This window comes from Crinia signifera, chromosome 3 (genome assembly GCF_055691185.1).
Source record: "Crinia signifera chromosome 3, ASM5569118v1, whole genome shotgun sequence".
Lineage (NCBI taxonomy): Eukaryota > Metazoa > Chordata > Amphibia > Anura > Myobatrachidae > Crinia > Crinia signifera.
Genome location: NC_139219.1, coordinates 315839446 through 315855502, shown reverse-complemented (window position 1 = coordinate 315855502; position 16057 = coordinate 315839446). Strand labels below are relative to the sequence as shown.

The following is a 16057-nucleotide window of genomic DNA, read 5'->3' as shown; positions in this document are numbered from 1 at the left end:
TGAAAATGAGAGAGCACCGCTGGTCTGAAATGAGCTAAGGCGTGCTTCTGCTGTTGATCTCGTCACAGAATTCTCTCTCTGTTAACCTATGGGCATTGCAGGGAGAGAAAGCATGGTTGGTCCAATGAGAGAGCCGCTAAAATTGTAAGATGACAGTTCAACTCATCACTGGATAACAATTAAGTGTGCAAATGTGAATGTACCCTCAGTCCAGGTTTTGGCTAGTGTTACAGGTGTCAGAATATAAATGGTCTGATCACCCAGTTCACCCCGGGGTTTGTTTAAGCACTATTAATGAACAGATTATTCGTATGACAAATCGTGGCAGTGGGTCTGGTTTGCAGACTAATCATTCAAAATCACATATGCCCTGAGAAAGTGCTGCAGAGGGGAGGACTCCACCATGGGTTAAATTTTAACAGTTGATGGGCTAATACAGTCTCCTAAATATTGCGGTGATGGTACAGCTTATGAGCAAAAGGCACAGTGAAAGAGTACAATCTACAGTCTGCCCCCAGAGCGGGTTATGGACGGCGCCGTGATACAAAAAGATTGTTGGATAATGCCATACACATACAAATACTATATACACTGACAACATGCCATTAAATAAATCGAGTGCGGGACTGGCTTAGCGGGGAAGATAGGTTGGCGGACGGAGCCGCCGTCTCACTGAGTTACTTGCAGGCTCTGCCTGCTTTACCTTCCTGCTGATGCGAGGGAGCCAGCCAAACGCCGTTTGCGGCGTGTCAAAGACGGGACTGTCCTGAGGGTTTCCTGGGGGGCAAGGGGGGGGGGGGGGTGTCCTGCGCCTCAAGGACACACACACTTTTTGTGTCACTACCAAATCCTACTTTCCATTGTCTAATTCCTGTGCCAATCTAATACCATTGTCTAATACCTGTGCCAATCCAACTCAACCGGTGGTGCTCTGACGGCAATCGTGATTCCGTCAGCCAGCGGCCCAACCGCTGGGATTATAACTTCATCCCTTATTGAATCCTGATAGGATTTGCGTTATTTTAGCAGCAGAATGACTTTATCGTATACAAGAAATACAAATATACGGTACTTGTGTATTTGCAGGGTGCCCACTAAGCTATCAGTGGGCTATTCTGCGTAGTGAAATAGCATTGCATCGCACACGGTTTCCGATCTCACTAGTTAATTTATTCACTGCACCCTGGCCGCAGATTGCATGCGATTTAGCCAAAGACCCCCAGTATACATTTAACACACCCCCACTATCCACGTCACCCCGAAGCATGACGTTTACGCGTCCTCCCGGCCTTTTCATACCCCCACTATCCACATCGGCGTGGAGTTGACTTTATAAAGTGTGGCGAGCGCAGCGAGCCACCAAGCCCTGCGAGGGGCCACAGATTAGTTTACATGTATTCCGCGTCCCCTCGCCATGCTCCGCTCGCCACACTTTATGAATCAACTCCATGCCGACGTGGATAGTGGGGGTATGAAAAAGTCGGGAGGATGCATAACCGCGTCCGCTCGCCACGCTTTGGGGTGACGTGGATAGTGGGGGTGTGCATGGGTGCTTATAAAATGAAGTACCATCACATCTCATCGTATGGGTGCTTATACAATGAAAAATCGCATCGCATCGCATATGGCATGCGAAGCGATCTGCGGGCAGGGGTGCACTAAAAATTAACTAAGGAAAATAGCATTGCATCGCATTGCACTGCAGAAAATGGCATGCGATGCAATGCGATTTTCCTACGGTGCTGTACGTATGTAAATTGGGCGCCCTGCAAATAAACAAGTACCAAATATACAAGCTGCAAATTCACAGGCCAGGCCAATAGACTGCGCATGTGTATGACCCATAGTAATCATGCGCAAGGCCGTCCTGCGATAATAGCCTGTTACTTTTTTTAATCGATGGCCGTTCGCTAGGTGATTGACAGAAAGCCGGTGTTTGGGGTGGTAACCGGACGTTTTCTGGGAGTCTCAGGGTAAATGCAGGCGTGTCCAGGAGTTTGGAGGGAGGGTCTGGGACGTCAGCTCCGCCCCTGATCAGCCTGTTTCTTTCGCAGCCACGAAATAAGTCCTGGGCTACGCACGCATTGCAAACATAATTCCATGGTGATGGATTAGCAGGGAATCCCCGATCCAGCCGTGCGATCAGGTTTGAATCAGGCCTCTGTATTTATGAGGATTCAGAATTTTGCCGGGCTGACTAGCTCACCTCCAGTGTTGCGCTCAGCGGTGTAGGTGCCCCCTAAGCCTTGGTGCTAGGTGACCACTTTAGTTTGCAAAGTGGCAGCACTGGCACTGAATTTTGTCAGACACACCCAGAAAACGGCAGGTTATAACCCCAAATGCCGACTTTCCGACAGTCAAATTCTGTCTGCTTTGTGTTTATGAACCAAGCGCATTTTCTGTCCCTCTCTGCTATCACAATAACACCATTCATACACCTACGAACTGTAATAATAATGGTACTGTACTGTAATGTATATAGTAACACCATTCATACACCTACGGACTGTAATAATAATGGTACTGTACTGTATATAGTAACACCATTCATACACCTATGGACTGTAATAATAACGGTACTGTGCTGTATATAGTAACACCATTCGGTACTCTTTACCTAGTACGGCGCCCGTCGCGGGCATCGCGGGTACATTTATGTATGGCCGCGACGCGACCGACGCGATGCCCGCGATTTCCCATTGAAACCAATGTTAAACTTGGAAATCGTGTCGGTCGCGTCGCGGCCGGCCATAAATGCACCCGCGATGCCCGCGACGCGATGCTCCCGATTTCCCATAGGAAGCAATGTTAAAAGCCGCGATGGACCCGATTTTACTGTTAAATGCCTCAATCCACCCGATTTTGGCATAGGAATCAATGTTAAATGGGCCACAGAGCCCATTAACCCTTAAATGTCCCCCCAAATTTTTAACGCCACCCCACGATCCACGGCAACCCGAAGCGTGGCGAGCGCAGCGAGCCCGCGAGGGGCGGCGGTACGCGTCCTCCGACCTTTTCATGCCCTACTATCCACGTCGGCGTGGTGTGAGAATATAATAGTGTGGCGAGCGCAGCGAGCCACCGAGCCCGAAGCGTGGCGAGCGCAGCGAGCCCCGCGAGGGGACGCGGATACCTTCACAGTTATACGCGTCCCCTCGCGGGCTTCACAGGTGTCCGTGGCGACCCAGACACCTGTGAAGCCCGCGAGGGGACGCGTCTACCTGTGAAGGTATCCGCGTCCCCTCGCGGGGCTCGCTGCGCTCGCCACGCTTCGGGCTCGGTGGCTCGCTGCGCTCGCCACACTATTATATTCTCACACCACGCCGACGTGGATAGTAGGGCATGAAAAGGTCGGAGGACGCGTACCGCCGCCGCTCGCCACGCTTCGGGTTGCCGTGGATCGTGGGGTGGCGTTAAAAATTTGGGGGGACATTTAACGGTTCATTGGCCCTATTTGGGCTGTGTGGCCCATTTTACATTGATTTCTATGCCCAAATCGGGTCCATTGAGGCATTTAAGTGTAAAATCGCGGTCAATCAGGCTTTTTAACATTGTTCCCTATGGGAAAATCGCGGTGATCGCGGTCATCGCGGCCATCCCGATTTACCCGCGATGACCGCGATCACCGCGATTTTTACCCCCGACGCCCGCGATTTCAATCGTGGGCGCCGTTCTAGGTAAAGAGTACCCACCATTCATACACCTATGGACTGTAATAATAACGGTACTGTACTGTATATAGTAACACCATTCCTACACCAATGGACTGTAATAATAACAGTACTGTACTGTATATAGTAACACCATTCCTACACTTATGAACTGTAATAATAATAATGGTACTGTATATAGTAACACCATTCATACACCTATGGACTGTAATAATAACGGTACTGTACTGTATATAGTAACACCATTCCTACACCAACAGACTGTAATAATAACGGTACTGTACTATATATAGTAACACCATTCCTACACCAACGGACTGTAATAATAACAACGGTACTGTACTGTATATAGTAACACCATTCCTACACTTACGGACTGTAATAATAGCGGTACTGTATATAGTAACACCATTCCTACACCTACGGACTGTAATAATAACGGTACTGTACTGTATATAGTAACACCATTCCTACACCTACGGACTGTAATAATAATGGTACTGTACTGTATATAGTAACACCATTCCTACACCTACGGACTGTAATAATAACGGTACTGTACTGTATATAGTAACACCATTCCTACACCTACGGACTGTAATAATAACGGTACTGTACTGTATATAGTAACACCATTCCTACACCTACGGACTGTAATAATAACGGTACTGTACTGTATATAGTAACACCATTCCTACACCTACGGACTGTAATAATAACGGTACTGTACTGTATATAGTAACACCATTCATACACCTACGGACTGTAATAATAACGGTACTGTACTGTATATAGTAACACCATTCATACACCTGCGGACTGTAATAATAACGGTACGGTACTGTATATAGAAATGTAAAATGCGCAACATTTTTTTTCTCTTGCGGACTGCATTTCTAAGTGCAGCGATATCATTTCAGAAGTTTATTTGTGGACTTAAAATGCCTCTGTATATGGCACCATCATCTTACCAGCCGTACACACTTACCGTCTACTTTAGATGCCACTTAAGAAGTTTATATTATGGAAACAGCCCAAAAAAAGACCAACGTTGCATGTTACTCATTGAAAAGCTACGTGTGTGATGTCTGCACCAGTGCCGGGATATGAGCGATTTACCTTTATTATTATTTTCCTTTTGTTTATGTTAATCCCGATTCCAAGATTGCAGGATTTGAGACCGATAGCCCGATAATCACAAAATCTCGGGATTTATAAATAATTTTAAGACTGGAATCCCTGAAAATCTCAGAATTTATTGCCCCAGACTGTGAGACAGCCGTCATAACCACTGTGCCAATCGATAAACGGGTATGGGTCATTGGATCAACAGGCATTGGGTCGACACCTGAAATAGGTCGACATGGGTAAGTTCAACGAGGTCGGAAGGTCGACAAAAGGATTAGGTTGACAATGGGAAGGTGGACAGTTGACAGTTTTTTCACTTTTTTGTGTCCATAGGTCAAACAGTCGACGCGGACACCATCTAAGTGTATCGCGGCCCCTCGCACGGCTCGCTATGCTTCGGGCACTTTTTAATTATCTCACCACGCTGTAACGGATGGTAGGGCATGAAATACCGCCTGTCGGCACATGTTGGCTCAAACAAACATGAAAAACCTCATGTTGACTTTATTGACTGTCAACCTTCCCAGTGTCACATAGTCAAAAGATCGACACAAGCATTAGGTTGACAATGGACGGTCGACATTCAAAAGGGTGCCATGTCTCGAATGTCGACATACACACTGTCTTAGTGTGCCGTTGCTCTTGCTATATCACTTTTTTATTCTCCCACCAAGCCGTAGTAAATGGTCGGCACATGTTGTTTAAAAAAATGTGAAAAACTCATGTTGACCTTTTGACTGTTGCCCTATTGCTTGTGACCTTCCCGACAATGTTGACCTAACCCCATGTCGACAAATTCTGCCACCTGTGGAAAAAGACCTAAAATGTTATCCCATTTGTGCTACTAAAAAGGCAGCGTCTCGTCCTCTGCTCGGCAAACACCCCTCTAACTTCTACTACCCGCTCACCTCCACTTGCCCTGGTACATTCCATCGCACTGCCAGTTTCCGTCAATGTTCCCCAATGGCTAGGCTACATAACTCAGATTAGATCAGGTGCATAGACTGGAAGCCGCTAACCTCCCTTCTGTGCTGTACAATGTAAATGAACCTATTCAGAGTCTAGAACACTGAAACAGAATCATTTTGCATTAAACACAGGAAGAAACGGATATAAATATGTTTCCATTACTCCACCACCACGCACAGGATTTCTTCCACGCGTCCGTCTTCACATACACGGCTTATTTACCCTACTGTCCTTTCCAAGGGTTTCCCTTGAGGATCAGAAGTACCATAGGATATGAACGTCTCCCTTGGATATGAATGTTTGTTGGCTCCTAAGTGTATAGAGAGGTACAGTCGAAATATCATGCAGTGTAAAGCTTTTCGGGTGTTGGAGGTTGTGTACCTGTCTGCCAGTGCAAGTAAATCTAGTAGGGAGAAATGACTCAATTTGTAACCTCTAGGACATGGAATCTAGTGTTTTTCATTGTCATAAAAAAAAAAAAAATCATTATGCTCCTATTTGTAATCATTTTATGTGGTGAAGTGCCATTCCTGCTTACAGCCTGCAGGTGTCACTAGTACAATCCATTTTTTCAAAGAGGGTGAAAAAAATGGGTGTGGTACAGGGGTCCGACAGTCATTATCCCGACTGGCCAGACCCAGACAGCATGGCGAGCGCAACAAAGCCCCTTGCGGGCACGGTGGCTCGCCACCTATTCTATTCTCCTTCTATGTGGGTCGTGGACCCCCACGAGGGAAAATAGCCGACGGCCGTCGGGAACCCGGCTGTCGGTGTCTTGACAGTCGGGATCCCGGCATCGGGTGAATCTTAGCTCATTAACAATCGTTAGCTCATCTTTTCGGGTGCCGGGCGGGGTCCCGTCATCGGGTGAATGCCTGTCGGGACCCCGTCCGGCACCCGAAAAAAATAGCTAAGGATTGTTAACAAGGCGGTACGGCCCCCCATGTGCTATTTCTTATCACTCACTGGCATCTGCAAGTGTGTTTGCACCTCCACCAGGTCCCTGCGGCTGCTGACATCGGCAACGGCCTGATGGTAACATTTTCGACTATGTCGATATTTTCCATTTTCTGATCGTCAGCCCAGTGACCGCCAACAATAACACTGTATATCGGCTTGCGGTTGGTCTGTTGGACAGCGCATCTTGACTGATTCTTCTGCTCCTCTACAATGCTGGGGACACTTCAAGCTTATGGAGGCAATCCCAAGAGAGTGGGCAGACGGTGTGCCCATTACTGTGTGCTGGGTGGGCCATCGGTATAGGGTCACTAGGTCAACACTGAAAAGGTCGACATGCATTAGATTGACCACTGAAGGTCGACATACTCAAAATGTCGACATGGCTTTAGGTCGACACAATCGATAGGTCGACATTGAGAAGGTCGACATGGGATTTTCACTGTTTTTTTTAGTCGATAGGCAGTATTTCATTTCCTAACATCCACTAGGGTAGGCATTTCCATTCTGCGGCCCAAATTCTATCTGAAGCGGAATCAGGCCCATAGGTTCCATATAAAATCCGATGATCAAAGCAACATCAATGGGGGAAATTTACTAAGATGTGTATTCTACTTCACATGTGATGTTGCCAGGGGCAACCAATCGGATACTATCTATTATCTGCTAGAGGGTGCTAAATAAATAAGCAGTAGATTCTGATTGGTTGCCCACAGCAACATCACGTGAAGTAGAACACACATTTTAGTAAATTTCCCCCAATGTATTCTGTCATCCCCTTTAGTGTTTCTATTACTGTTACAAATATGTTAATTGTAGTCTCGGTCTCCTTGTCGACAGACGCCCTAAAAATCAAAACCAGTGGTGGATCAGTGTGCCCTGGTAGTCGGAGAAACGACTGTCGGGGGCGCATACCCCCACCCGTCGACCTAGACAACAAAAACATGAAAAACTGTTGTCAACGTCCACCTTTTTTTCACGTGTTGACATTTTCACTGTCGACCGATCGTGTTTGACGTATTCACTGCTGACCTAATAATCCCCACTCCCACCTCTCCTTTACAAATATGTAGTTCTCCAACCTAAGGGTGAGATGTATAATAACTTGGAGAGAGAGAACGTGGCAGATTTATCAACAATTGATCAGCTCTTGTCATTTCACAAACGGATGACCATTGCGGATCGGCAGGAGAACCATTAATCAGTTATAGCGGGTGATGAGGAGGCTATCACACGTTGCTAAACCTGTCTGTACTTTATTGCTCTCCACCTTATTCCTCTCCAAGGCTTTAGTACATCATGCCCCAAATATGGAAATGATTCCTGAACACGTTGACCGATAGCTCATCTGTATCAGCCAACCTAAAGGAAACTATTTGGATAACTCATCGTTAATCTGCAGGCAGGTTGCTTTTATTTGTGATACAAAGTTTCCAGCAAAGAAAAAAAAAAACTCATTTCAAAAACTTCCACTCGTGTCCTGAGAACATGTGAGAGAGCGGAGAGCAGGAAACGTCCTCTTACTTCCTGCGTCCACCGTCCCGTCTCTGTCAGCAGGCTCCACCTAGGGAAGAGATGACCATGCGCTTCCCATGGTCTGTGGGCTGATTTTGGGACAACGGCAGCTCCCTGCCATGTGCCGTCTTCCCCCGCCTACGCTCGCTCCCAAACATCCTGTCGTTAATTAGCCGAACGATCCAACTGGTAAACAAAAATAACGACTGAGGGGGTTGCAGAATGAGACATCCAGTCAGTCTATAGTCACAACAAACGTCCCACTCACTCCGGGGAACAGTCTTTTTTTTTCCCCCCTTGTAAACGGAAGGATGACAGATCACCTTAATATAACCTCCTGGTTGTTCCTGTTGCGTCCTCTCGTTCCGTATTAACAGGCTAAAAATGGCATCCCGCTCCTGCGGTAGGCACTCTGCGAATAGAAACAAGAGACAATCTGTAATGAATTATCAGTCTTTAAACATGGGAAAAGCAACGTGAGGACAGCTGAAAGCTCTTTTCCTGCTGTGTAGATGATTCAGGCTGCAGAGCGGTTGTTCGCAGTACGCCTAACATTTCTGAGGACAGTGAACTCTGCCCATTAGGAAGCAGGAACCGGTATGTGGTTTGCATCTCGGGGGTAAATAATGGGCTAGCTGCTAGAACAGGTGGCAACCGTATTCGTGGCTTCCGCGCGAAACGACCTCATTTGCTTCGGGACTTTACTGGGAAGATGATTTGACGTAACAGATACTTATATGTGACCGGGGTAAATGCTGCGGAAATCACTATATGCAGAAGCGGCCTCTTTATTGATACGAGAGAGATAAAGGTAATAGATCTGCCTTATTCTGCCTATACGGGATACGGTCGACAGGACTTGGGTCGACACCTAAAATAGGTCAACACAGCTAAGGTAGCCAGGGTTGGATGGTTGACACAAGCATTAGGTCAACAATGGAAAGGCCGACAGTTAAAAGGTGGACATGAGTTTTTCCACCTTTTTTTTTTTTGAGCCGACATGTGCCGACGGGCAGTATTTTATGTCCTACTATCGATTACGGCGGGGGTGGGAGAATAAAATAGTGTGCCCGAAGCTTGGCGAGGCGACGTGGTACAGTGTCCGTGTCAACTAAGTCGACATTCGGGACAAAAAAAACGTGAAGAACTTAGGTCTACCTTTTGACTGTTGACCTTCCCATTGTCGACCTAATGCTTGTGTCAACCTTCCGACCTATTTCAGGTGTTGATCGAAACCCTGTCGTCCTTCAGTGGTCGACATTAATGCAGTCAACCCTATGACCCATAACCCTGCCTACACATAGTTACTCTGTACTATTGCAGAAAGGATTCATTACTTTAGTTTTCCCATGTACAGTATTTCCTCCGACAACATTTTAAAGCTTTCAGCACCAAGAAGATTGCAAGCTTTTTGCGCAAGACTGATGGATTTAAGCGAAAAGTATGTTGCAAGCTCCAGATGCTACTAAAGTAACAAGAGATGGTTGCGCTAAATGGGTTGGGATCATTTGGTCTACAGCATGATGGTCGAAAGTCATTAGGTCGACATGGGTCTAGGTCGAAAGGTCATTAGTTTGACAGGTCATTAGTTCGACAATGTCTAGGTAGACATGGGGTTTTTCAGTTTTTTTTACCTGAATGTCAACACAGTCAACATGGACAGTTTAAAGTGCACCGCATCCCCTCGCATCGCTGGCTGCGCTTGCAATGCGTCGGGCACACTATTTTATTCTCCCACCACTCATGCCCTAGTGGATGGTAGGGCATGAAATAACGTTGGCACGTCGGCTCAAAAAACAGTGAAAAACCCCATGTTGACCTTTTGACTGTCGACATAGACATTGTCGAACTAATGGCCTGTCAAACTAATGGCCTTTCGACCTATAACCATGTCGACCTAATGCTGTAGACCAAATGACCACATCCCGCGCTAAATACATGACTTTCAGGTGCGCATGTACCGTAGTAATAAAATCTTATCACATTTAATAACTAAAAATAATATTAAAAATAAACAATAATGTACATAGAATTTAAATAAAAATGTAAAAGTTTCATATATGCAGGACTTGTGGTGTTATTGCGGTAATAGTTTTATAGTCACCCTCGATGCCCTTAGGGCTGATGGATCTTCTAGTGTCCCTTCCTATTAGGCCCGATGTGGATGGTTCCAACATTGGAATGGAGAGGATGCTTTTGATGGTATTGGTTACTGGATATGATGTTAGTCCTCCCCAAACGGTGTTAATTGTAGATTAGGCCCAATTACGGCTGATTTTAGAGAGGTGGCCAGTGGCGTAACTATGCCGCCGCAGCCCCCGCCATGGCGGGGAGGCGCAGAGTAACTATGGGCGCCGGGTGGGGGGGGGCTGCGGTGCTATAGTTACCCGCTGCGCTGCTGCCCGGCCGCATCTGCGGTCACTGTCCCGTCACTCGCTCCCGGCGCCGGCTCCTGCTGATAATGAAAACTGACACTTAGAAAATGGCTGCCCCCGTATTGCAGACAGTTTTGGCAGCCATTTTCTAAGAGTCACTTTTCATTATCAGCCGGCGCCGGGAGACTGGACAGGACAGTGACCGCAGGCTCTGTCAGGTATGGGCATAGGGAGGGGCGCCGAGGGGAGGGAGAGAGAGAGGGGGAGGGTGGTGCAGAAAAAGTTTGGCGGGGGGGGGGCGCAAAATATATAGTTACGCCACTGGAGGTGGCATTCCTCCACAACAGTTGTTGCCGTATTCGAGCCAGTGGTCCAGTTAGGGTTGGAAGCAGATGATCAGGTCCACAATATATTACAAGGCGGGCTGGTTGGGTCACTTGCCGAAGATGGTATTGGTATGTAGGGTATCACAGCAACAAAGGGTCCAAGCGCCATACCAACGCATTTCGCTGCCTACGCAGCTTTTTCAAGGTGCTTGAAAAAGCGGCTTAGGCAGCGAAACGCACTGGCCACCAGAGGACTGCCGCCTCTCCGGAATCAGCAGGACGTAAACGGGCCTAATCTACAATTAACACCGTTTGGGGAGGACTAACATGATATCCATTAACCAATACCATCCAAAGCATCCTCTCCATTCCAATCTTAGAACCATCCACATCGGTCCTAATAGGAAGGGACACTAGAAGATCCATCACCCTAAGAACATCGAAGGTGACTATAAACCTATTACCAGAATAACACAGCAACAAAGTCATGTTTATATGAAACATTTAAATTCTGTGTAAATTATTATTTTAATATTATTATTAGTTAATAAATGTGATAAGATTTTAATACAACATGGACACCTGAAAGTCATTTATTTAGTGCAACCAACTCTTGTTTCTTGTTTGCCATTATAGGGGTGTAACGTCCCCCTTTTATCTGGTTGCTGCTTGGACCGACATCTCAATACCAGGCGCCCTTAAGATAACTTATTTATCATTATTTCTTTACTCCAGATGCTACTAATTTATAGCATGACAAATAGTGGGTTTGGTGAACAACACATATTATAAGACTGAGAAAACAAGTCCACTTGTACCACTGTATAATTGCTGTGTATTTACCATGTAGCAACCAAGGAGTGGTAACACAACACAACACCAGCTCACCGCGCTGCTAAGGGTGACTCAGGGGATTTAGGATAAGTGACCATGATCCAGGGGAATAGACTCCTACACTGAAGGGAGCACATACTGAGACTTTACACTGTAATGCTGGGTACACACTGGAACGATTTGGCCTTGATTCCCCTAATTTCGATGCAATCTCGACCGATTGTACGTAAATTGGGCATGTTTTGGATCCGATTCCGATCCGATGCGCGACCCAGCTGGTCGTTTGGGAGATCCTACCTGCTGCAGTCAGGATTTGTAAAAGATCCAAATACTGACAGTCAAAATACCGACCACCATTGACCGACGGTCACAATACAAACATGGTCAATATGCCGTCATTTAACATGTCGGCATTTTGACCATCGGTCATTGGTGGCTGGTATTTTGACTGTAGGTGAAGCATACTGAACCCCTGGAAGCTTGTCAAACTTGATTATGTTATGTGTCAGATCTCTGACACATGAGCAGGGAAGTAGGCAAGTGGCAAGTCACACACAGGCTCTGATGGTGGAAGGAGCAGGGTCTCACAGCAGCACAGAGCAGTGACATGAGCAGAGAAGGAGGCAAGTGGCAAGTCACACCAGACTCTGATAGTGGAAGGAGCAGGGTCCCACAGCAGCACAAAGCATTGACGTGTGTAGGGAAGGAGGCAAGTGGCAAGTCACACCCAGACCCTGATGGTGGAAGGAGCAGGGTCCCCCTGCAGCACAGAGCAGTGACATGAGCAGGGGAAGAGGCAAGTGGCAAGTCACACCCAGACTCTGATGTTGGAAGGAGCAAGACTCTCTAGCAGCACAGAGCGTGACGTGAGCAGGGAAGGAGGCAAGTGGCAAGTCACACCCAGACCCTGATGGTGGAAGGAGCAGGGTCCCCTTGCAGCACAGAGCAGTGACATGAGCAGGGGAAGAGGCAAGTGGCAAGTCACACCCAGACTCTGATGTTGGAAGGAGCAAGACTCTCTAGCAGCACAGAGCGGTGAGGTGAGCAGGGAAGGAGGCAAGTGGCAAGTCACACCCAGGCTCTGATGTTGGAAGGAGCAGGGTCCTCCAGCAGCACAGAGCAGTGACATGAGCAGGGGGAAGAGGCAAGTGGCAAGTCACACCCAGACTCTGATGTTGAAAGGAGCAAGACTCTCTAGCAGCACAGAGCGGTGACGTGAGCAGGGAAGGAGGCAAGTGGCAAGTCACACCCAGGCTCTGATGTTGGAAGGAGCAGGGTCCTCCTGCAGCACAGAGCAGTGACATGAGCAGGGGGAAGAGGCAAGTGGCAAGTCACACCCAGACTCTGATGTTGGAAGGAGCAGGGTCCTCCAGCAGAACAGAGCGGTGATGTGAGCAGGGAAGGAGGCAAGTGGCAAGTCACACCCAGACCCTGATGGTGCAAGGAGCAGGGTCCCCTTGCAGCACAGAGCAGTGACATGAGCAGGGGGAAGAGGCAAGTGGCAAGTCACACACAGGCTCTGATAGTGGAAGGAGCAGGGTCCTCCAGCAGCACAGAGCGGTGATGTGAGCAGGGAAGGAGGCAAGTGGTAAGTAAGACACAGTAGATTATAGGAATGACACACTGCAAAAAGTTTGCTTTTCATACAGTTACTATACTATTTAAAGCAAGTTGATTCTGTGTTAGATTACATTGTTTGCTCAAAGCAGATTCTAACCCTATCTTTAAGTAAGAGGGTTAAATGTTTGGCAACCTTTTCCCTAGCAAAATTATGGCCCTTTGGGCTGCTCACCAAACCGGCGGTGATGGCTCCTCTCACCCAGTGTATTGAGTTTATATAAACACCATTATGCTGCCTCTGATGGTTCATTCTGCAACCACACAACTCTGATTCCCTTCCTTGTATTTCCGAGGAGGTCAAATAAAATCTCCAAATGTGATTTCCACCTACACCACTCAGATTCTCTCCTCCATTCCTCCATAGAAAACAACATTCTGTAAGTTGTAAGACCATCACTTAGATTAAAGCACTTCATTAAGCTTGATTGTAAAATAATAAAGTTTCATCAAAACAACTGTAGTCGGGATAAAAGAAAACAGGACACTGATTAAAACGCTGGTACAACCACATTTGTGTAGACGCATCTGCCAACAGTAAGCAACGCATTCCTAAGACACTTCCATATAACACCCAGCAGGTGGCGCTGCAGTCATGCTATCTATGGAGCAATAGGCCCAACGAAGAGCCCCTAGATACAATAATTGCAACAGTGACATCTTCAGGTGAAAAGAAGTTACTGCAATCCATTAAAACTACGTTGAAGAGGCGTAAACCTGACAATGTAGTTCAGAGGCGTAACTCTGGGAGGCAATGGAGTCATCTGCCGCTGGGCTCCTGCACCCAAGGGGGCACCTCTCCTCCGCTGCAAGTTTGAATCAATTAATTCAAAGCCGTCGATATCGCTTCTGTGGCTGACTCCACCTCCTAGCAGGACCATAGACATCACACTCTCTTCAATTTAAACATAATGTACAGTACATAAACTACATACATACACACATGCATACATATATTTATATTAGGTGGGGTGTGTGTGTGTGTGTGTGTGTGTGTGTGTGCGGGCACCAATATTTATCTTGCCTCCGGGTAGTTGTGACGAACTTACACCATTGTATGCGTTGCTATATAATAAAGGGCATTAATTCTGACCCCTCCCACCAGAGCTGGTGATGCACAGGACAAGAGTGAGAGGGTGGTGATCGAGAAACAGGGCCAGATGTACTAATCTTGAGAAGTGATAAAACGGAGAGTGATAAACCACAAGCCAATCACCTCCTACAGTAACTATCACAGGCTGGGTTTGAAAAATGTCAGGTAGGAGTTGATTGGTTGGTGGTTTATCACTCTCCATTTTATCATTTTTCAAGCTTAGTACATCTGGACCACAGTTAGAGGGGGAGGGAGAGGTGGGGAGAAAGTGTAGGAGGAGGGGAAGAAAAAGATGGAGGGAAAGAGGGTTATGCTATAAAGCAGGGGTGCTCAAACTCGGTCCTCAGGACCCACACAGTTCACATTTTCCAGGTCACCCGGCAGGTGCACAGGTGCATTCTTTACTCATTGACACATTTTAAAAGATCCACAGGTGGAGCTAAATATTTCACTTGCGATTCTGTGAGGAGACCTGCAAAACATGCACTGTGTGGGGTCTCGAGGACTGAGTTTGAGTACTTGCGGCATAAAGGGTCCACAGTGTCGACATGCACAGGTCGATACATTAAAAAAAGGTTGACACATGTTTATGTTTTTTTGTTATCAATTTGCAGATATCATCTTGTGGACTCAAACTTAGTGTGCAACGAATGCTTGATGTCAGTTGGTGTGTGTGTGTGTGTGTGTTTATACATTGCTGAAGCTGGAGAAAGCACCAGCCTGTGCTAGGGAAGCTAATTTCAGATCCACTGAGTCAACAGTCACAACAGAAGATGCGTTTACTAAGCCCGGGAGATGTGTACGCTCGTGTTTATGTGGACATAGCGCACAGACTGGCTTTGAAATAATAATGAGAAACACATGTTGGGTTTAAGTGAGGTCCCTGAGTTGGACATTATCAGATTACCCACTATCACCTGCACCGGTGTTTCTGCCGCCAGCCAAGTCCACGCAGAGGCCCATCCTGTGCTCAGACCGTAAGACGCACATTACAGCAGGCTAGATTTACGCCTCAATTTATTTTAACACTTTTACTTAATCTGGAAATCAATTGCTCCCAATGGCAACATTTGAACCTGATATTCAGCAGCCCCCTCCGGTTTATGCTTGGTAGAATATAGCTGGGCTTGCATATATTAGGTTTGCATTCTGTACGGGTGGTCCCTGCGCCTTTGTGTTGGAACGGAGTTTTTTGGCCAACAGGAAGAAGAAAAAATGGTGGAGGTTACATGTGAGATATTAAGTAAAACAGATTTCCCAACAGGAGCTGTAAATTGAGCAATTACCACAAGGAGGTAGGTGCACATGTAAATCTAACGTGATTTATATTTTACTGCTCAGGAGATTTGGAACACCTCTGCCTGCCAGGAACGTTCCCTCTAAAATTATCACATTACGAAAGCTTAAATATCCAGGTTTCATTAAAGCAACAGCGCTACCTTTTGTAGACCTAATATATATATATAATTGGGGGATTAGACTCTGTATTGCGCTAAATAATTAATGCAGCACCTCCAAAATTCCTCCTGTTAGTGAGGAATAGCAAGAAATACAAAAAAAGGGGGGGGGATT

General features: G+C 46.7%; 1 protein-coding gene across 3 annotated transcripts in view; it reads right to left on the bottom strand.

Annotated features, from left to right (window-relative positions):
- Window positions 1–8116: 8116 nt before the first annotated feature.
- Window positions 8117–16057, bottom strand: part of SUPT3H (SPT3 homolog, SAGA and STAGA complex component) — a 357423-nt gene continuing 349482 nt past the window's right edge. For all 3 annotated transcript variants that reach the window (XM_083178691.1, XM_083178692.1, XM_083178693.1), the window contains one exon: window positions 8117–8652. Coding sequence is in view for 1 of the 3 variants with exons in the window: in XM_083178692.1 (XP_083034818.1) it covers window positions 8611–8652 (42 nt within the window). In the remaining 2 variants the exon portion in view is untranslated. The remainder of the gene's footprint in view (window positions 8653–16057) is intronic.